General features: G+C 40.8%; 1 protein-coding gene across 3 annotated transcripts in view; it reads right to left on the bottom strand.

The window, feature by feature from the left end:
• The window catches only part of LOC131232497 (uncharacterized), a 35,733-nt gene that overhangs the window by 634 nt on the left and 12,124 nt on the right, over positions 1–22,975 (bottom strand). Inside the window, exon 1 of one of the 3 annotated variants that reach the window (XR_009164865.1) lies at positions 305–623. The exons of 1 other annotated variant lie outside the window; for it this stretch is intronic. Coding sequence is in view for 1 of the 2 variants with exons in the window: in XM_058228768.1 (XP_058084751.1) it covers positions 8,647–8,716 (70 nt within the window). In the remaining variant the exon portion in view is untranslated. Of the gene's footprint in view, positions 1–304; positions 624–8,631; positions 8,717–22,975 lie in introns of those variants that run through there. One more of the 3 variants, XM_058228768.1, reaches the window with a different exon arrangement.

Here is a 22,975-nt window from a genome sequence, read left to right as displayed (position 1 = left end):
AGGTCCAACAAGACCGCCAACATAACACGTGGCTGCACTTCGAGGAGTGTGGAGCTAGCAATCATTATCTTGTAGAAAGGACAGAATTTTTTACACATTTCCCTTTCCATGTGTCTGACATTCCTAAAATGCTCATGTTAAAAATAAAATAAATAAATAAATAAACTATTTTTACATTTAATTAATTATAATATTTTATTTTGGTATACTTCTTTACGCATAAATAATGGATTTTGAAGCTTATTATAAGTAGTAATTTTTTCAGTATTTCTAAATGATGATTGCTGGGCCCAGATGTGCATACCTTGCCCATCTACACACAAGCACACATGCCCATGTGGCACACATCAGACCCGAGCTTTCCATCAGATGCAGAACAGTAAGAAGATATTTTGGTTCAGAAACCATGCAGTTTCACTCATGTGGCCCGCAACATACAAAACAAACGGATGGCTAAAACAAAAAATTTCTATCCACTGAATTGTTTATACACTGGCCAACCTTGGGAGCGAAGCAGTCTGAGTTTTTAGACCAGAAGACAAACAGTGTGGTCCACCTAAAGGAAAGCTCTGATTTCTCACACTTCTGCCATATTAGCACATGTTCTTGTGGGATGAGCAAACTCTAAATGTATGCAGGTCTAGCAGACCTGTTTCAAAACGTAAATAAATACATATGTTGATCAGTATTTTATTGTATTAAGTATTTGAATGGGAAATAGCAGCAGTTTTGACTTCTAAAAGGTATCATTTCCAACACCCATACGTAGGTGTTTACATAGCTTTGTATGTCTTCCAAATTCTAAAAGAACACGAATCAGACACATAAAGAACTGTAGACTTGGAATTTGAGCATTTCCAAGCCCACAAACACCTCGGGAAGTGGCACGTGTGCCATGCGTGGCTGCATATGGGCAAACTTAAACTACCAAAACCAAGCTAAGAAAGGTTCCCAATCACCATTATTAGTATTTTTTGTGAATGCCAGCAAATGGCCCAAAAGATTTCAGCTGTCTAGAAAAAAGTGCATTATTTTACGCTTGATAGCTTTCCTTTGTAAAGCCAATCAAGTGGGCTCCAATCCAGCAACTGGCGAATTTAGCACAACCCATTTTAAAGCCACAAAAATATAGTAAATTCCACATACACCCTAAGAGTTTTATAATCTTTGAGATTTTCCTATATGTTGGCCCCCTAGACTCCTCATTCCACCTATAAAAGTTATGAAATGATGTCTCCACCAAATCTCAGCAGACACAAGATGGTAAAAGGGAATTCCACCCTCCTTTCTAGATTTGCAAGACAAGCATTATGAGAGCCTAGCCTCCAAAAATTGACACTTTTCTGTATGTTTGATGATGCAAAAGATGAATCATAATAAATACGGTAATGAGTTTTTGAGACCATATGGAGTTGCCCAATTGTGGAGGGTGGCTTGCTTAATGTGAATGGATGGGCACTAAAAAGGTGCCAGTCCCTTTTCAATGTTAAAAGGACACCCAGTTTTCGAAACTTTCCGCGTGTGGATGTGAAATAAAAAATTCATTACCGCATGTATCTGATGGTTATAGACTGCACATTGGGCCCATTAGAACAGATCCAGGCCTAGATTCATTGTCTGATGGATAGACATGCATAGCCTCGGTTGATCTTTTTTTTTTTCTTTTTCTTTTTTTTCTTTATTTTGAGGGTAACGAAATTTTATTAGAAAACCTGCCTGACACCAGAATGGGAAAAGAATACAACCAAAACAAAAACAGGAACCAAAGGAAAGGGAACATCCCAATTACAACCCAAGGAAAGGCATAAAGTCAAAATCAGCTACATCTAGAAGAAGGGGAGCCCACTTGAAGACAGACGCTTTTATCTTAATCACCACCAACTCAACAGAACCGGAAGTGTTGGAGAAGACCCGACTGTTTCTCTCCCCCCAAATAGCCCACCAAAGAGCCGGAGAGCAAGGCACCAAACAGCCCTTCCTTGCTTCTCCACCCCACCGCCAAGCCCAAAGAAGCCTTAGATGTGGAAGTGGGCATAACCAGTGTTTTAAAAATATTGACAATATCAGCCACTATATCCCACGATATATCTTGTATCCCACCTGTGGGATGCGAAACGCACAAGTAGTGGGATATATCCCACATGTTTGATCTGGTGAGCATCTTTATTTTCAATCCTTTTTTTCTATAAATCATTGTAAATCATGTTATTTTTTTGTAAATCATGTTAAATCAGTGTCAAATTGTTACAAATCCATGATTTTTCATGTTTTGCATGAAAAATCTTAGATTGGAAGCTTCGCTTTCGAGATTTGGAGGAAATGGGCCAAGTTGAGGAAAATTGAAAAACAAAAACAAAATTTTTCAATTTCTCACAAATCAGTTGCAATCATTGTGTCCAAACGTAAAATCAAACATGCATGTAACCTGATCTAGTGATTCTTCTTTTGCTTTTGCATGTATTGCTTGAGTTTCCACACGTCTTCTTACATTTATAAATAATATGAATAGACTTTGAATATACTTGCATCAATTCAGTTAGACAATGCATAGATTAAAACCCCATACAAAGAAAACATATTATTTGCACTTGTTTTTTGTAATGTTTTGATTTATAAGTGTTATTGATGTGTTTTTTAACAATTGCTAAAGTTTCATTGAAAAAGTCGACCAATTTCCCCATGTTTCCAACAACAGTGATACATTATGCGATACAACCGATATATCCGAAGGGAGCGATACATAACACGATACCGATATACCCATGGCGTGCGGAAGAATAAGAGAAAACACGACCAAATTTGGACTATGAAAGGACAATGGATGCGCAAGTGGTCAACCAACTCCGCATCTTGTTTGCAGAAGGAGCACATGTTGGGAATTGGCATGGATCTTCTTTAGAGATTGTCAATAGTTAGGACTTTATTCCTACCCATCAGCCAAGTAAAGATTGTCACCTTAGGAGCGGCACCATAGAACCAAAAGTGAAAGGGAAAGGTTGGTCCTCTTATAACCTCGGGAGTTTTTATCGCTGCATAGAAAGATTTAACCAAAAAAATGGCCGGAGCTATGGATCCTCCAAACCAAGGTATCTTGACCTTTAGCTGGGAGGGGAGCAACCTTCAGCTTATCCAGCAAGCTAATGAAATGTTCCGTCTTGACATTTGAAAAAGCCCTTCTGCATGGAGGAGTCCAGATAGGATGAGGGGTGCCAAGGGTAACACATTCCATGACTTTAACGTCCCTTGAAGGCAAAAGGCGAGCCAAACTCGGCAATAACTGGGACAAAGGTGAATCTCCATACCAGACGTCCCACAATCTGACCCGCGAAACATCGCCAATCGGGAAGGAAATGTGCTTCATGAATTCCGGCCTCACCTTGTCTATCGCCTTCAAACATGGGAAGACTGGCAGAGGGAGGACTTTTATTTTCAGCCACCAACCTCCACTCCATATTTGTTGTTGATGACTGTACGCCACAAGCTCCCCTCCTCCATACCAAACACCAAAGCCATTTATTGAGGAGGGCAGTGTTCATGCTTCGAAGCTCCCTAAGGCACCACCTAGATGAATCGGCAGACAAACCTCTTTCCAACTGATAAGATGGAAATCATGTTTTGCATCCACCCCCCTCCAAAGAAAATTCCTCCCAAGTTTTTCCCATTTTTTCAAAACTGTTTGCAAGCATTTGAAGACGGACATGAAGTAAAGAGGCATATTTGAAAGAACAGCCTTTATAAGGGTGACATGACCTCCCAAAGATAGGTAACGAGGTTTCCAACTTGCTAGCTACTTCTCCACTCTCTCAATCACCCTATCCCATAGATGCTTGGCGGGCTTACCGATGCACAATGGAAGACCTAGATATGACAAGGGAAAGGCACCAGCATTGCAACCAAAAACAGATGCAAGGCTTGTAGTATCTTCTGTAGATATATGAATGACCAACAACTCACTCTTCAAGAAATTACCCTTGAGCCCCAACACAGCCTCGAAACATGACCATTTTACACAAGTTGATAACATTTTCTGGAGTAGCCTCAAAAAGGATTTTGGTATCATCTGCAAACTAGGACGAGAAACCCAAAACCCCAATCTATCTACCTCGAAGCTAGAGATGAGGCCTGCCTCCTACCCTCTAGGAGTCATGCGGCTAAAAGCTTCAACTATGATCAAGAAAAGATAAGAAGATAACAGGTCTCCTTGCTGGAGACCTGTAGAGGGAGCAAAAAAAGCCTTTAGAGGATCCATTAATGAGTATGGAGCAACTCAAAGAGGAAATGCAAGACTGAATTCAAGCCCTCCATTTGGAATTGCAGCCCATTCTTTCCAACATCTAGTCAAGGAAGTCCCACTAGACATGATCATAGGCCTTCTCAATATCAAGTCTGCAAACAACCCCAGCTTTACCCAACTTAAATTTAGCGTCAATGCACTCGTGCGCTATGAGGGCGTTGTGTATAATTTGTTTGCCCAGCACGAAGCCCCTGTTCTCTGAAATAATAGAATGAATAACTGCCCAAAGTTTGGAAGCAAGAATATAAGCGATAATCTTGTATGGGCTGCCGAATAGACTTATAGGCCTGAAATCCTTTGAAGAATCTGCACCCTCCGCTTTGGGAATTAGGGCTATGAAGGATGCACCCAATTCTGAAGCTAAGCGCCCTGTGAGGAAAAACTCATTGACAAAAGCAAACACATCATCTTTCAGGGCGGTCCTAAAGACTTGAAAAAATGCAAGGGGGAAACTATCTGGCCTTCGGGGTTTCTCTCTCCCAAGGCTGAAAACAACGTCTTTAATTTCATCATCTTCAACCGGCCTTTCCAATAGACTTGCTTCTTCAACTAAGAGGGAGCTAAAAGGAATATTATACAATCTGGGACGATTCCAACGATCAAAGGAGATAAGCTGCTGACAGTAATTAACAATGGCCTCAAAACCTGAGGCCTACCCTCTACTCACATACCATCTACCATCAAGGAGCTGATCCTATTGACACATGCTCTGGTTGAGGCGGTGTTGTGGAAAAACCATGTATTTTGTCCCTTCTTTCAGCCAGACCGCCCTAAACTGCTGCTTCCATTCAATCTCATCTTCCTTCAGCTGTTGGGAATAACCCAGTAATAATTGGGAGTGACGACTTTTATCTTCATCCAACAAGCCCTCTCCTTTCTCTTTAACATGAATCACATGAATTTCATCAAGAATTGACGCCACCCCTGCTTCTCTAGCCTGTAAGTCTCCTTCTTCCATCGCTTCAATTTCTCTTTCAGCATTCATAGTTTATGGTGAATTCTAAAACCAGTTGAACCTTCAACCTTAAAAGACCGCCACCACTCAAACCACAGTCTAAAAGAAGCCTTCAACCTTAAAAGACTTCCGCCACTCAACCACAATCTGAAAGAAGCCTTCAACCTCCAACCATGCAAGTTCAAATCTGAAAGGTTTCATCCCCCAACTATCATTATTGATCTCAAGAAGGATAGGCTTGTGATATGAAACTGGCCCAGGGAGCCCTTTTAGCTTGACAAGAGTGAATCGTTCCACCCATTTTGGTGACACTAAAATCTATCCAGTCTTGACATGATCGCCTTAGTTTGGCCATTAGTCCATGTATGCTTACCCCCACTCATGGGTATGTCCAGCATATTGTTCATGCCAATCCAGCGAGAAAAGTACGACATGCTTCTAGTCAGCCTAGAGCCGTTCGACTTCTCGTAGCTGAAACGGATGATGCTGAAGTCCCCGCCAATGCACCACGGGTGGAGCCACTTATCCTGGATAAGCTGTAATTCCTCCCACAGAGAGGACCTCTAGCTGGCACTACATGGCCTGTAAACAGCCGCGAGGGTCCATCTAAATCCCAAAGATACATCAAGATGGACCACTAAGGTCTAGAATCTACCACATCACGAATCATCTTTTCTCCAAATAGTTGAATTCTAAGCGATCAAAATACCCCCAGAGGTGCCCTCTGCATCAAACAAACCCAGTCTTTATCTCGAACCCCCCAAATTGAGTCCAAAGTACCCCTGTCGAACATTAGAAGCTTAGTTTCTAGAAGAGAATGATCTAAGCCTTAGACTTAGGACACAAATCCTTGATCTAAAGTCTTATGGATTTACAGCCTAGGCCTCTAACATTCCAACTTAAGATAATCATCAGGAAATTGACCTTGCCTTCGCTAACTTGAGCGGGTCCCGACTTCTGCATCTCCAGGCAAGAAAACAAGAGATTTGATCTCGAACTGCCTTTGGTATAAGGAATAATGGCTTTAGAAAGAGGGTATTGAAACCATCCTTCACCACACGTGATAGGAGCGGCAGATGAAACTGATCGGGGGTCGTCTATCCGAAAAGGCCTTCCTTCATAATTGGGGGTGGTTTGCTTCTTTGATGTTGAAGGACAAGTGGCACCGTGCATCCCTCCCAATCAGTCATCTCTTACAGCACTTTCTGCCTGATCCATAGATGAGTTCTCAGCTCATTGGACAAGGAAGGCTCGAGCACTTGAGGCTCCGATTTGAAATCCCGAGGCACCAATTCAATTCCTAAAGGCTCAGGATCAAGAACCCAAACTTCGCACAGAATTAACGCCCTGCCATTCATTTGCGACGAATCCTCTTTCCAAGCCGACATCTCCGAAGAAACCCTCTTATGAGGACATCACTTCACGTACACCTTTGCATACATATTAGAGGAGGCAGGCCGCACCAATTTCTTTATGGCTAGACGAGTGCCCTTGATCATGTTGAAGACCTCATGTGCATGTGCGAGCATCTGGAAGACCCCACACTGGGAAGATGCACATGGGCTACTTTAGGGAGTAATTTGGACGGTCAGATTTGAGGGATGTGACAATCGTGCCATTGGATCGCATGGATCACATGATCAAGTCATTGATCGTGGATCGTCTTCTTCATTTTTTAGACTTTATTATCTTTTAGGATTTACTTTATTGTATATTTCCCCGTTATTATGCATTGGTTTTATAAGCATAGATGCCCTTAATCGATCCAATTACGTATGTTTTCCTATGCGAGGTGATTTGGAGAGCTAAGATGAAAAGAATAATTAAAGAGAAGATTTAATGCTCAAAGAATTACCAAAAGAAGAGTTGGAGATTTGGAAGTGTTTCATGAAGATTTCAAGTGACAGATCCAAGAAAACTAAGTGCAAAGGATAGAGAAAAGACTGGTTGAATCACAAAGTCCAATAACAGACTGTTCGGTCCCACCTAGGGTTGGTTCGGTCCGATCGAAAGTGCACAAAACAGTCCAGCAACAAAACTGTGATTTTCGAAATTAATTCGGCTCAACATTCGGTGCCACTGAAGCTATGTTTAGTACCACCGAAGTCAAGTTCAGTGCGACCTAAGGAAGACAGAGACTTCAGATGGATTTTGAAGAAATTCAACTGCAATCGAGCACCTAATTTGGTGCGACCGAAGGCCACAGTTGCTTGCAGCCAAAGTGTAACAAAAGTGCGGAAATTGAAGTCGATGCGAACTTTTCCTATTTAAAGGTATGATTTCAACTTTCCTAAAGACAAATTAAAGTAGAAGGGATAGAGCAAGGAGTTATGAAGCTTCTTCGGAGTCCTCCTTCTCCAATCCTTCGATTCTCTTTGGTTTTTATATTTTTCTTTTTTAAGTTTTAGTTCAATCATGTCTTTGATTAGCTAATCTCTTAGCTAGGGCTAAGAGGTGAAGCTTGTAGTTACTTTTAATGCTTAGTTTACTTTGAATAAAGTAATTGGTTTGATTGTTGAACAATTCATTGATATTTGGTTTGAATGAAGATATATTTCTACTTTTCTTTGATCCATTGTCGACTCTGGGCACATTGGACGCTTAGGAAAGCTAAGAGTAATTTATTATCTATTTTGCAAAGGATTGATCTGTAAAAACCATTGATTTATCGTAGACTATGGGCACGATAGATGCTTTGAATTCCCTACGATCAATACTTTGATGCATGATGTGGGAACCAATTCAATTGAAGTTAAAATCTATTTTAGGTTTATGAATGATAATTTAACCACTCTATTATCTCGCTCGATAGGACAGGATTTCGATTCCAGTTGAGTTATATGATTGAATCAAATGAATTAACATTAAGGATGGCTATAAGTGGATCCTTAACGCTCTAGTATTTTATCTCTATTTAATTCATCTTCAATTACATCATTACTATTTAATCAGATTTTAGAAGTAGTTCTAGTTCTAGTCCTAAAGTGTTCCAGAAATCGCACAATCATAAGTCTCTGTGGGTACGACCTTGGTCTCATCGAGTTATTACTACATCGCAACCCTGCACTTGAGGTTTGTTCGATCACAAACATCACTCGTTCTCTGAAAGGATTTAGAGGAGCCTGATAAAAGAACCAGAACCAAGAAGAAAAAAAAAACGACATAGTTTGTGATTCTTTTGTGTTTAAATGAACCATGTACTTACAATAAAAAGGAAATTGAACCAAGTGTGTTAGAGCAAGTCCATATGAATAATCTCTTCAACAACAAGAGAATGGCAACAAGCTTAATTGGCTAGAAATGAGAAATCTTCATCTTGGCAGAGGAAATTTATATATTAAAAAAATTACAAAGCATGCGAGAAAACATTATGTAGAATATGTTGGCACCTCATTTTTTATGACATCACCAGGACACTTTCTACATGCAGATTTTGAAGTGTTGTGTCATGTTGATTGTCCATGTATCTGTAAGTATCCGGCACAACAAAAAATGAAAAAGTGCAAATGTTCAAGTAACATTAGCAACCAAACAATTGACAACCTAGCAATCTTGAAGAGAAACCACCTAGTGAGGCTCCATACGAGGTAATACAAGACTAATTGAAATATTGTGGTGTATTTAATAAATATAGAAATTATTTGGTGTTTGTTTTCAAGTTGAATTCTTAGATACAGAATGTCAACAGCAACATAGTTATAAGTCGACTAGTCGGTAGAAAGAAGAATGTGATGGAAGCACCTTGGATATGATTCCAACTACTAAGCGGTTATAGAGGGAACATATCTAGAAGTGTTAGTAACCATAGCCAGTCTCAACAAGAAGCACACATGCACTAAATAGGACCGTTAAGTAAATTCTACTTACACTATCTCAAGGGATACAAATGTAATGCAGGGGCATTTTCACACTGGGCTCAAGTGGGGTCGCTTGTTGGATGCCGGGGCACACTCGGAGTGGGTGACCCATGCAATTTGGGGCCCACGGGGGAGGTTTCGTGTTCAAGTCTCCTTATCAGAGGTGATTAATGCGCATTTCACACCGGGCTCGAGTGGGGACGCGCATGGGATGCGGGGACACACTCGGGGTGAGCGGCCCATGTGATTTGGGGCCCACGAAGGGGGTTCAGCCGATATCCTAACCCATGAGATGTGAGGCCTGGGCTATGAGATAAAGGGATTAATTCGACATAATCTAACAGTTCGAGCTTTTAGAGCAAGTGGTTAATTGTCCTGCATCAAATTGGTATCAGAGCGGGAGGTCTCGTGTCCAAGACTCCTCACCGGGGGTGATTAATCCAGGGGCATTTTCACACTGGGCTCAAGTGGGGTCGCCTGTTGGATGCAGGGGCACACTCGGGGTGGGTGACCCATACGATTTGGGGCCCACGAGGAAGGTCTCGTGTTCGGGACTCCTAACCAGAGGGGTGATTAATGCGCATTTCACACCGGGCTCGAGTGGGGTAGCCCGTGGGATGCGGGGACACACTCGAGGTGGGCGGCCCATGTGATTTGGGGCCCACGAAGGGGGTTCGGCCGAGGTCCTAACTCATGAGATGTGGGGCCTGGGCTATGAGATAAAGGGATTAATTCACCATACTCTATCAGTTCGAGCTTTTAGAGCAAGTGGTTAATTGTCCTGCATCAAAATGTGTGTACATAATGCTTACCCTATGACAATCTATGTAACTTGGACATTGACACATGTATTAGTGTCAAGAATAGACCTAAGATGTCAGATAAGGGGCCTTGGAAAAACCAACATGGCAAGTTGTCAACATGTCAGTGTGGAGATATGATATTGAGTAATAAATTATTATATAAAATTTAGTTATAAATGAATATGATATAGAAAAATGTATCTTGGTAAGTAGAAAAGGCACTACAACTATTAATAAAACAATATAAATATCACTAAAATTAAAGAGAAAGACGTGTTTTTTTTCCTAATATCCATGCTGATGTGTGCCCGGCACATGTCCAAAATGCATGCCAATACGGGGTAGACTGAGCACGGTTTGGTCACCCTTTTTCCTTCTTTTTCTTTCTTTCTTTCTTCATTTTTTTTTTTTTTTTTTTTTTTGAAGATTACCCTTTTTCATCTTCATTTTGTTGTATTTCAATGTAAAGGGCCATAATCTCTAGAATCATGCTTGATTTTTGTTCATCAACCCTATTTGGTTGACTTTCAAGTTTCAACAGGACAGGCTGACAAACAACATTCTTATAATAAATAAAAAGTCTAATGGACCATTGAAAACATGTTTTTTTCGACAAGGAACAAATGTATTTTGATAGGGGAATTCTCATTCAATAATTAACAAAGAAAGAATGAGAGAACAATCATTATAAAATATTTTATTGATTTCATAATTCATTTACATCCTCATATTTCCCTTGATTCCAAAATAAAGCATACAATTATGAACACAATAATTAAATCTTGTTCAAATATCGATTTCGGCAGCATTTTGATTCATGATATGATCTTCCGAATACAGAAACTGTTGTGCAAAAATGATGTCTACTTGACGATCAAGTTGATCCTTTAGAAGTTATTTTCCCTTTGAATCAATCAAACTTTTAGAAGAACTACGGAGATGCGAATCATGAGTATGAAGTCATTGCGTGCACAACATTCTTGTTGTGCGCGGCGCAATGAACTTCAGGTGCTCCATCGCGCGGCCATTATCCTTCAATACCTTGCAAAATCTGGAGACCTTTCTAGTCTTCTACTGGCTCCTATAGTCTTCGTATGTTGCAAATGAAAAGAGAGGAGGGGTATTTATAGGCAATCACACGTGTGAACCCTGAATTCCACGCAGTATCTCCCTACTGCGCGGACCCTGAAATCCTATTGCGCAGGGCGCAATGGACTACCATCAACATACTGTTGCGCGCTGCGCAATGGACCATGATCAACATAGTGTTGCGCACCGTGCAACCAAACTATATTGATTCTCATTTTCTCCTTTTCTTCTTAAATTTATGCTCTAACAGATGACCCCTTGGTCCTTCATTTAATATTCTTATAGAGGTTAAAATGGAGGACCAATGTGTATTCCGAAATTCTTCTCCTATAAGCCATTGCACGCAACAGCATACCTGTTGCGCTATCGGGTCCGCGCAACAGACACGAGTCCAGTCGGCTATATAAACGGCAGTTGGCAAATTCATTCCATCATTCATACTTCCAGAGCAGAACCATCGCACACAATGAACCTCACCGCACAACACTTCTGTTTCTCTGTAGAATTTTTTAAGTCACCAAATTCTACAGAAATTTCGTCCTCTGCTTCTAAATGGCTCGTACTAAGAGACAATATGCTTCTCTCAAAGAACAAGCCACTCCTTCCCGATGCTCTGAATCTTCAAACCTACAATCTCGTTCTGCCGAAGGGCGAAGACCACCCTAGGAAGAGAACTCGGGTGGCTAGCGAGCAACCTTCTCTTTTTAGAGAACCAGTCCTTCCAACTATCGATTTTTCTGATCATATATTACTTCTGGCTAGTCCCATCCGGAATGCCATAATAATGGGAGATATTGAGAAGCCGCCGAAGGAAGGTCATGAGTCTAACTGGGAGACTTGGTTGAAGTCGACGGCAAACCTTCGCACCGATACCTCTCGTCCGGCTGTCATAGAATCTTCACCTCCTACATTCTCGAAGAAGAAAAAGTCGAAGAGCAAAGGGGAGATTATACAAGAGAAGATTAAAGAACAGAGTAAGAAAGGTTATCAGAACATATGGGATAGCGTCAAAATTCAACAAGAGGTGATCAAGTTCAAAAATCCTTACAAGGATGAGACGATCATTATCCCAATGAGTCTTCATCGCCATCTCTCCATGCTTCAGAGCAAGCCATCTGACCAAATGGCACAGAATAGACTCCTTTATACTGCTAATTGGGTTATCAAGGAGCCAAAGATCTTAGAAGGCTTTTCCTTGGAGAGAGGATTGCAACATAAGACAGGCCAAATATCCTACATGTGATTCTTAATCCCATGTTATAATCTTCATACTCTCTACCCCACTCACTATTTCGAGACTGTTCAACAGTGCTTCCGTAATAGAGATTCTGTGTGGGGTAACGAAGAGTTTCGGACGCGTGGCTTCCTTTCTCATCGCTTTTACTACAATGCATGGGCAAAAGCTATTCTGAGGAAATACACGCAAGTCTTGGCCAACGTCGATTTGTACAATGATATTGAAGCTACTTCCGACCATTTTTGCAAAGATACCATGGTGTATGAGGGCTTCCTGCCCATAGGCGAAGTGAGTATAACCTTATGGGATCTTCATCGCATGGTGGGACTTCCTGTCACAGGACGTTTCTTCAATGAATTTGTCCCCACCAATGAAGAATTTGCTTATTTCAATCCTGAAAGATCGCCTTCGATTTCTGCAACAACCATAGAACTCTTTCGTGAGATGTCTAAATTCCCTGACATCTGAAAGATATCACCTTTCCAATGGCTCGCGCACTTTACAAGAGACTTGCGGTACATTCTTTGACTTCTTTTCGTCTATGTATATTCGGAAGCATATATCTTTGCACTATATATTTTTGACATCTTTCGTTCTTTTCACAGTTTCTCGAGCAGCCATTCACAAGATGTAGAGAACCTCAGGCGCAAAATAAGGAGTTCGGCAGATTATAACTCTAATGTTGAATTAGCCGCTTTCCTCGCTTATTGGCTCAGCCTAGTGGTACTACCGAGTTCAAAATGGGCAGACGTTATCCGGTCAACTCTGTTTGTAGCTGCTGGACCAATGACCTAAGGCACAAAATATTCATTAGCTCCTCCTATTCTCTGCTCTATATATAGAGCCTTCGGGGATGTTGCGACACATTATTCAAGTCCAGTCGTTGGAGCTTCATCAGCGTATACAGCCTAGCATTACTTCTCTGGTTAGCTAGGTGTATACCTTCCATGGACGTATGGCGATCTCGAGAAAGCTTACGTCAACCCAGAGCATCTCCCTTTATGTCACTATCAGCAAAGTAAAATGACAAAGAAGACATACGACTAGATAGTTGACAAGATCGAAGGGACAGATTCTATCAACTTTTTCCAATTCCCCGTCTCACCAAGCTGAAGACAGAGACGCAGTAGATAACAATGACTTGGAGCCAATCGAGCGAACATTTTTCATCTACATCAGATCAAGTAGTCTCCCCCTACAAGAAGGCAATGAGTTTTGGGGTGAGCCTTACTACCCGAGTAGGTTTACACGACAATTTAGTTATGATCAAATTGCACCACAAGACGGGGAAGCCGTCACATGAATAATGAGGAGCTACGAAGTAGGTCCCTATAACTGGGCTCTAATATGGAAACAACCGTTGGCCAGAAATTTCGGCTCCCGCTTCGTTCTCCCCGACTACAACCATCAAGTTCAAGCCTCCTACGTTTGGATGCCATATTGGACACATCAATTCCATCTTGTGCGTAACTGCTATCCGATGGATCAGCCTGTTTGGATTCCTCCTCCTAGGATAAGAAACTACAGGCCAGAACAAGGCATTGGTTATATCATTGAAAGAGACCATGTTGCTGCTCCCGGTCAAGTTTGTCTGAAAATTTCCTCGGAGGAACCCATCCGGCAAATAAAGCCTGCTACTACTTTGGAGGAGTGGATAGCTTATGGGGCTTCTTTGGACCTCATAAGACAATCAGAGAGACAGTCTGCCACAACTGCTTCTCCAAATCAGCCACAAATTCCTGAAGTTCCAACCACCACTTTATATACTCCTACTCGAGGGGTAAGGGAAGATATCAGGGACCAAGCTACAACTACAATATCTCCTACGGCAAGGTCGAGTCGTTCTTCTCCGAGAACCCGTTCTCAAACAAGATTTGTTTCACCTCAAGTACAGGTCCAACAAAGCGCTTCTCCTCCTCTCGGAGATGTCCGATCTTCTCAGTGGCCACATAACGAAAAAGCTTTCTTTAGACAAAGTTCTTCCTTATATGCTCGTGCTATTTAAGAATGTTATCTCTTCTGCTATATGCATGTTAAGGATCCCGAATAATGGCTTTATCTGAACAGTGCATTAGCCATTCTTGATCACGCAACGAGGGTATCGCACATAAATATTCTTCCTCTGCACGACTCTTTAACTCATTTTTGTGCTTCGCTGAATCATTTGGAATCATCACGCAACATAGTCATTGCTCCGGAGATTTTAGAGCGTCAGAGAGAATTGGCATCCCTCAAGGAGAAGGTTTCTCAGACTGCAACTGTCATATCAGGTTATAACGACAAATCTAAATCCCTTCAAGAATAGCTGAAGGCTTCCAATCAGAACAGGAAGATTATCAAAGATCAAATAGCCTTTTTGAAGGAGCGGATAACCCAGCTTGAAGTCCGAGAATAAGAAGAAGAGTTGAACATAAGCAAGGTTAAAGCGGACATGGAAGTTAATGTCTGTATCACTAAGCTTGAAAAATCTGAGATAGCCAAGAATGAAGAGACCGTTGCTTTTTTGGAGAGAGAGCTAGCTGATGCACCTGATCAGGCTAAAATCATTCTCGAAGCAAAACTGACGAGTGTTGCTGCTCAAGTTCAGTTAAAGCAAGATTTGCAAAAATACGTGACAGCTTTAGGTGTCTCAGAGGACTTGTAAAAATTTTGATTTTGATCATGTATTTCAACTTGATATAAATGGAATTCTAATATTTCTTCTCCAAAGTGTTTTCTAAATTATAATCATAGCATGATGAGCATGTTCTTTCAAGAATATTGCGAAACGAACAAATACATAGGTTAGATTTTGATTCATCGGTTCGAGATTTATAATTGCATTCTTGATAAGATATGCAATTTGCAATATAATGAGGCAACAACACATCTTATTGTTAGTGTCACCTATGTGGTATTCATTTGGATGGGCGGAACTAATTTGTAGTTTAATTAACTCTAAAGGCACCATACACAGTTTAAGCTCTTAAGTTGTTGGAGCAATCATAGTTTTTTAAACTCTCAAGTAGTTGGAGCCGGTCTCTGTAACTCTTGTGAGTTCGCTGAACCATCGCAGCCGGGAAGTTCACAGACCACGATCCATCAGAGGGGCCCAGTGAAGCTACCGAGGCAGTGAACTCGGTAGGTTTTATGCACAGGGTTGGCCACAATAACTCTCTATAGTTCACGAGGCGCACAAGGCTTCCTATTTGGGTACCAAATCCAAGGTCGCCAGTCCATTAATGAGGGGGCGGATCATTTAGAGGTCAACCCTTCCCCATGAGTTTCTATTGAAATCGAGCTATGAATCTGGGAAGTCTTACGCATGGTTGGCCTATCTATAGACAAGCCAAAGAGTGCACGCTGCAGCCCGCTTTTTCTTTGCCTGCAAGGTCTAACCCATTCATGAGAGGGCATTTTCTCTTACCTTCCCTCATGGTGTTGCCAAAAACTAAACAAACGACATTAGTCTCACGCGTGGTTGTCCTCATGGGCGCTCTCTGTTACCTGCATGGGTCTAAGCATGTGATTGCCTTCACGGGCTTTTTAAGGCCACTGGCTTTTCACTGCTGCCCGTATGATATTATAGGGCTTACGCGTAGTTGGCCTCATGGGCGCTCTCCACTGCCATAAATGATAAATCGTCATCGTTGATAATATAGGGCTTACACGTGATTGGCCTCATGGGCGCTCTCCGCTTCCGTAAATGATAAATCGTCATCGCTAATAATGTAGGGCTTACGTGTGGTTGGCCTGCGCTCTCCACTGCCGTAAATGATAAAATATGATAATATTTGTAATTAGAGTAATATATCAGATTGGCGATGATTGGCGACAATAATGGGCAATAATATTTTGTTGATCCAGAGAGCTTTCTTTCGAAGAATGGTGATATGCTTGCGAATTTGTCTTTTTATTCATATATGGAGAAGAATACATGGCTTGCCATTTGTTAAGGCTTTTTCATAATACTATGTCTTGCCCCCTTTTGATTAGGATAGATTTTCGTGATAATCTTCGTAATCAAAACTTCATCAGTCTTCAAGGGTAATATTTTTTAATGAAGCATTGACGGGTCTTCCGATACCTTCTCCATTCTGATCTATGACTCAATAGGCTCTGTTCGTGTATACTTAGTTATTACATATGGACCGTCCCATTTAGGGTCGAATTTGCCCCCAGTTCTGCGAGTGACCACGATGGGTCTTTTCAGCATCAATACCATATCGCCTTTCTTAAAAGAGCAATGCTGGACTTTCTTATCGAAAGCGGCAGATATTCGTGTCTAATACAATTCTAATCGTTGTTGCGCCACTAGCCATTTTTCATTGAGCATATCCAGCTCCATCGGCCTTATCTTGGCATTTTCATCATCTGTGATTGATTCACGTATTGTTACTCTGAGTGACGCAACTTGCGTCTCAATAGGGATGACAGCTTCAACACCGTAGACAAGTGAATACAGTGTAGCTTTAGTTGCAGTCCGATGAGTAGTTCGATAAGCCCACAAGTGATGCAGGATGGTCTAAAGTAGAATGCATGTGTGAGCACAGAAATTATCCAGCAAAATAAACTAAACAAATCAATTGAAATATTCAACATTTCACATTATAGTAAAGATAATAACAAGGGAAACATGCAATGGTTGCAAACCATCATCACAATCCTGCTGTACCATATTTAAATCATGCGTGGATTGGATCCGGCGAGGGATGGGACCTTCCGATCTTGCATGGTTTCAATCCAACAATCAATGCAGCTTCTCTAGTCGAGGAAATCGAAAGATTTCTGGAATAGGGACGGCTGGAAAATCTAAGAGAAGGTTAGGATCAATTATCAGATTTTCAGGGTCAATAGCAATCAAAGAATACTAGACATAGAAGATAAAAAGAAGGTTGGAAGGCTAGAAATAGAATTTAGAAGAAGAGATTAAGGGAAGAGAAGAACTCACCACAGAGAGAAAGGGGGAAGGAGGGACCAAGCTTTCATTAAAAAAAATTATTAGGTTTAGGGTAGCAAACACCATATTTATAAAATTCGATTTTAAAAGAAAATGTCTAAACTACCCCTATAACAAAAGAAAAAAAAAAGCGCAAAACAAAGCTTTCTATAATTTTTTTTTAAAAAAAATCCTGCTTAACAAATCAGTCTTCTAACTCATCCTACACGTGTGTCCTCCTAATGTGGGGCCTTCAATTAATCCAGGGACACGTGTAAGGTCTTCAAAATCCTCCTTGGTTGTGCCACGAACCATCATCGAGCCATAAAGATGTATTCGGCGGCCGCCTTCGTCTTTGATAAACTTCGAAGGGTCTGATGTCCTCATCAACAAGGCTTCTTGCAATTTTTCATCCCAATCATGTTTATTCCCCGTGACGATTTTCTTCAATATCTTGACTATCATCTTATTGAAGGCTTCTCCCAATCCATTGGTCGAGGGATAATAAGGCGTCGAAAATGAATGCTGAATAACGAATTTTTTGCAGAATTTCTCCATGCTCTTATTTTTGAAAGGCGTATCGTTATCAGTAATGATTTTCTTTGGAATGCTATGACAATATATGATTGCATGGCGAATAATATTTACAACATCTTTCTCTTTAACATTGCGCAGCACGATTGCTTCAGTCCACTTGGAGAAATAATCTGCTGCTGCTAAAATATACTATCGTCCTTTGGATGAAGGAGGATAGATACAGCCGATGACATCCAATCCCCAAGTGGCTACTAACTAATGTAGATCTTCAGGAGGAATGTGTATGATATCGCCATGCACTTGGCATCCATGACATCACTTTGCGTAAGCTATCGCATCTTTAAACATGAAAGGCCAATAGTATCTCATACGATGTATGGGATGAAACAAATTTCGACCAACTTGATGAGCTCTTCATTCACCTGAAAAGGCTTCTTGTAATATGTGGTTTGCTTCCTCTGTATCTAAGCATCGTAAAAGCATTTCATTATAAGATTTCATGTATAGTACTTCATTGCATATAACAAATCTTTTCAATCTTTGCTTGATTTGTAACCTCCGTGATGGATCTTCTGGAAGGATGTTGTATTTGAGATAATCGATAAACGGCTGACACTAATCATCTACAATAATCTCTAAACACGATACCGGCAATCCTTCAAGATTCTCATTAAGGAGCTCTGGTGACGGCAAAAATCTCTGCTCTTCGATCGTTACCTGGAGGGGACTTCGGTCAAGGCAGGATAAAGCTACAGCTAAGCTGGCTAAAGCATCTGCCTTTGCATTCTCGCATCGCAGTATATGCTTGATTTCAACATTAAACCATTCCAGCAATTGTTGTGCTCGTCAGCAATATGGTAACAGTTCTTTCTTTCATATTTCGAACTCTGTTGTTAACTAATTTATTATCAGTTTAGAGTCCCCAAATATTTGCAAGGTTTTTATCTTCATTTCTTGTGCTATCTGTATTCCCATGATGAGGACATTATACTCAGCTTCATTGTTGGTACATGTAGTACCCACTATGAAGGAATATGATAACAAATCGCCTTAAGGACTGATAAATATTATTCCAACGCCTGCTCCTGAAGTTCGAGAAGCACCATCAAAGTACATTTGTCATGAGTTAGGAGATTCAATCAATAATACTTGTTCATCTAGAAATTCATCTGAAATTATTTCACTATCCGAAACGGGATGAGCTACCAAGAAATATGTCACCGCTTGTCCTTTCATTGCTTTTGTCAGTTCGTAAGAGGTTGTATACTCCAAGAGGAGTAACATCCATTTAGCTAGCCTCCCTAACAACATTGGCCTTGTCATTAAGAACTTTATCGGATCGACTAACAAGATCAGGATTATGTCATGGGAAAGACGGTAATGCCGTAATTTCTGTACCGCGAACACTAACGACAAACATATCTTCTCAATAGGAGAATGATTACATTCTGCACCTATCAGAGTTCGACTCAGATAGTAAAGTGCGATTTCTTTTCCTTGTTCATTTGCTTGAGCTAGTAAAGCCCCTAAGGAATTTTCATCTGCAAAGATATATAGAATCAGAGGTTTGCCTTTTACAGGGGCTGCTAACACCGGAGGTTGTTTCAGTAATTCTTTAATGGAGTCGAATGCTTTCTGACATGCTTGATACCATATAAATTTTGTTCCTTTCTTCATCAGATGAGCAAATGGTTGGCACCTTCCAACCAAATTGGAGACAAAGCGTCAAATAAATGCTAATTTTCCTTACAAGCTTTTTAGTTCTTTTAATTATCTTCAACAGTGGCATATCTAGAATAGCCCTGATTTTTCATGGATCGATTTCGATTCCTCTCTGCCTAATGACAAAGCCAAGGAATTTACCTGATGAAACATCGAAGGCACATTTTGTCGGATTCATTTTCAATTGTTTCTTTCTGAGCCGACAAAAAACTGAAGACAAATGTTCACGATGTTCTTCATGATTGCCCGACCTGACTACTAAATCATCAACATAACATTCCACATGTGTATGCATCATGTCCTGAAATATATTCTGCATTGCTCTCTGATACGTAGCGTCGGCATTCTTAAGACCGAAAGGCATGACTTTGTAACAATAAATTCCGAGAGAAGTTCTGAATGTTGTCACTTCATCTTCGGGTGTCATTCATATTTGATTATACCCAGCGTATCCATCCATAAAAGACATGATAGCATATTTTGTTGTGTTGTCAATCAGCAATTCTATTATAGGCAATGGAAAGTCATCTTTTGGACATACTTCATTTAAATCTCTGAAATCAACGCACACTCTGATTTGTCCGCTTTTCTTTTTAACGGGGATGATATTGGATATCCATTTAGGATATTTGACTTCTCTTATGAAACCGACTTTAATCAGCTTGTTTACCTCTTCTTCTATCAAAGGTATCAAATCTAGGTGGAATCGCCGATGTGCTTGTTTGATCGGTTTCTTATCTTTGGAGATGTTCAGTCGATGCATCGCCACTGATAGTTCTAAGCCTAGCATCTCTGCATATGTCCAAGCAAACACATCTTTGTTTTCTTTAACAACTTGATATATTGATCGGCTTCATGTTCGGGTAAACTGGCATTTATGTATGTCTGTCGCAGTCCTTTTGTTCCCAGATTTACCTCTCGTAGAGTGTCGATCGTCGGCTGTCCCCCATCTTCCATCTATTTTGGAGCTATTTCAGGATGCTTGATTATTTCAGGATCTGTCTCTTGATTAGTCATTGGAACGATAGTGATCATATTTACTTGTGAGCAAGAAGATGCTCCCAGTCCACGAGATTTCTCTCGTTTCCTTTCATTCACACCGATCAGGATCTGTATTCCTTTGCCGTTATTTAACCCGGTCAGTTCTTCGCAATCAAAGCCCATATTCTACATAATTTTCCTGCTGATCGGACTGTATCTCTTCAGATCTTCTGACGCCAACCTGTCGCGATTCACCTTGTCATCAGTCTTCTCTACTTCCGTTCCTTCCTCCGAAGGGACATAGAATTCAATTGGTTCAGGATTCCTTGAGCTAAACTTGACGCAAAACTGCTTTGGCATGGCGGGAAATGGCCTATTTCTTTCAGCACGTGGTATCGGTATCTGTTCCGGCGATAATAATGTAAAAGGGGGCTGCCCAGGCTGTCTTAAATGTTTTGGAACAAAATAAAATTTCTTTTTCTTGTCTGCTTTCCCAGACAATTCAATTTTTGCAACTTTGTTCTCTATTGCCCTTGATTGTCTTCTATCGCCATATCTTCATCATTTCCTTTCTTGTCTTCTGTTGCGAATCCATCATAATAGCTTGCATCTGCGAAAAAGGATTTTGCCTTTGTACAAGGCTTCGTGTCGGCCTTCACTTTCTACTGAATTCCCTTCTTGCAATATTTGAAGCATTAATGTAGAGTAGACGATATGATGCCATACTAATGCATTCATGGCCTTCCCAGGAGGAGGTTATACATTGTCACTGCATCAATAACATGACATATGACATTCGTAGTTAATTTTCCTTTTTCCAATGTCAACGTGATTTTCCCCAATGCCCGATGTCCGTCCTAAATAAAGCCTTGAATCATTATCCCGCTAGGATGCAAATGAGAACAACAGTATCCAAGCTCGTTTAATACTTTCAACGACAATAAATTTACTGCAGACCCACTATCCAGCATTATTCGCCTGACCTGCTTATCGCGAATATGTCCGATAATCATCAATGGCCTATTATGTTCTTTGTCGCGAATTAGATCATCATTAGAGACGGTAACAACAGACATGCAATCATTTTCTTTAGTTGTTTTAGGCACATCAAGCCCTACCAATTCTGTACTTTCCATTTCAACGAGTAATGCCTCCCTGATACTTTATCGGACAGAGCTTGAATCAAGGTCTGTCCAAAGTCCTCTGACAGTCGTAACGCATCATATACGCTTAAGCAAGCGAGGATGCCCTTCAGATGACATACAACGTCATAGGTTACTCTTTCAACTTTATTCTTCCCTTTTCCTTTCGTTATTGGATAGTATTTCAAACGCTTCTCCTTGCATTATTTGAGGCTCCTACTTCCGAAGTGGACTTGTTATTCTTTTTCCAGAACGCGGCGTGATTACCACTGCTTTGCATGTATTTGTCAGCGGTATCCTGGTTGATTCATCGGAGGATTTGATGATGATTGTATTGCAACTTCCTTTCATCTTTCTCTCATGGTATTCAGGCGGCAAGCATTGTTCATATTTGCTTTCTTCGTATTTTGTCCCTTCATGCACAGTGTCTCAGATAGACAACATATTCACAATTGCTTTTCTGTTTCTTTCTCTCTTTTCCTATTATGATTTCGCCTCTGTTTATCATTCTCTGCAATATGTTTTTCAACATGAAGCAATTTTCTATCAGGTGTCCCAACAAACGATGATAATGGCAATAATTCCTTTCTTTGATCTTTTCAGCTTCCTCGGGGCGCTTTGATGGGAGTAATTCAATCATTCCGACGGTCAGTGGTTGGCTCATCATGGGGATAAAGTCTTCCTTTTCAAACGCGCATCCTTCATGAGAATCGTATGGTCGAGGCCGTTTTTCGTTTACTCAGCCGTTGTAACGATCTGTATCTTCCCTTCTTTCTGCTCTGTCTGTCGCGAGGAAAGTCTCTTTTCTTCTCTCAGTCGACGACATTTGCTATTAATCTGCTCGTTCCTCTTCGGCTTGTTTCATTCTAAAATGTGGGTATTTTCTTGGTCATCATTTCAAGTGCATGGGCTTTTGTGGCGAGATCGCGAAAAGCCCGTATATCGGCACTTGTCAAATCGAACGCAATTCTTGTTTCCATTGAATTTAGGCACATCTTTACATGTTCTTTCTCCTCAAGTAATTGTCTACACTATGCCCCCAAGGTCTTCCATCGGTCAATGAACTTCTCTACCGATTCGTTTTCTCTCTGTCGTACGAAAGCTAACTCAGTGATGCTAACATCTCGATCAGACGAGGAGAAATTTGCCATGAAAGCATCTTGCATTTGCTCCCAAGTACGTATAGATTCCAGGGCTAAACTGGAGTACCATCGAAATGCTTTCCCTATTAAAGAAGACCCAAACAGTCGCAAGCAATATTGCGGAACCATGGAAAAATTACCCATGGTTGTGATAAAATGCATGAGGTGCTCTTCAAGAGATCCGTCTCCATTGAATTTTTGAAATTCCAGATACTTGAAATTTGCAGGGAACGACACATCCTCTACCTCTCAAGGATATGACTTTCTGAATCGGAACCTTCCAGGGTGTTCTCGGTCT

Source organism: Magnolia sinica, chromosome 18, assembly GCF_029962835.1.
Source record: "Magnolia sinica isolate HGM2019 chromosome 18, MsV1, whole genome shotgun sequence".
In the NCBI taxonomy this organism is placed as follows: domain Eukaryota; kingdom Viridiplantae; phylum Streptophyta; class Magnoliopsida; order Magnoliales; family Magnoliaceae; genus Magnolia; species Magnolia sinica.
The sequence above is the reverse complement of the archived record's forward strand: the minus strand, read 5'-3'. Positions and strand labels throughout refer to the sequence as shown.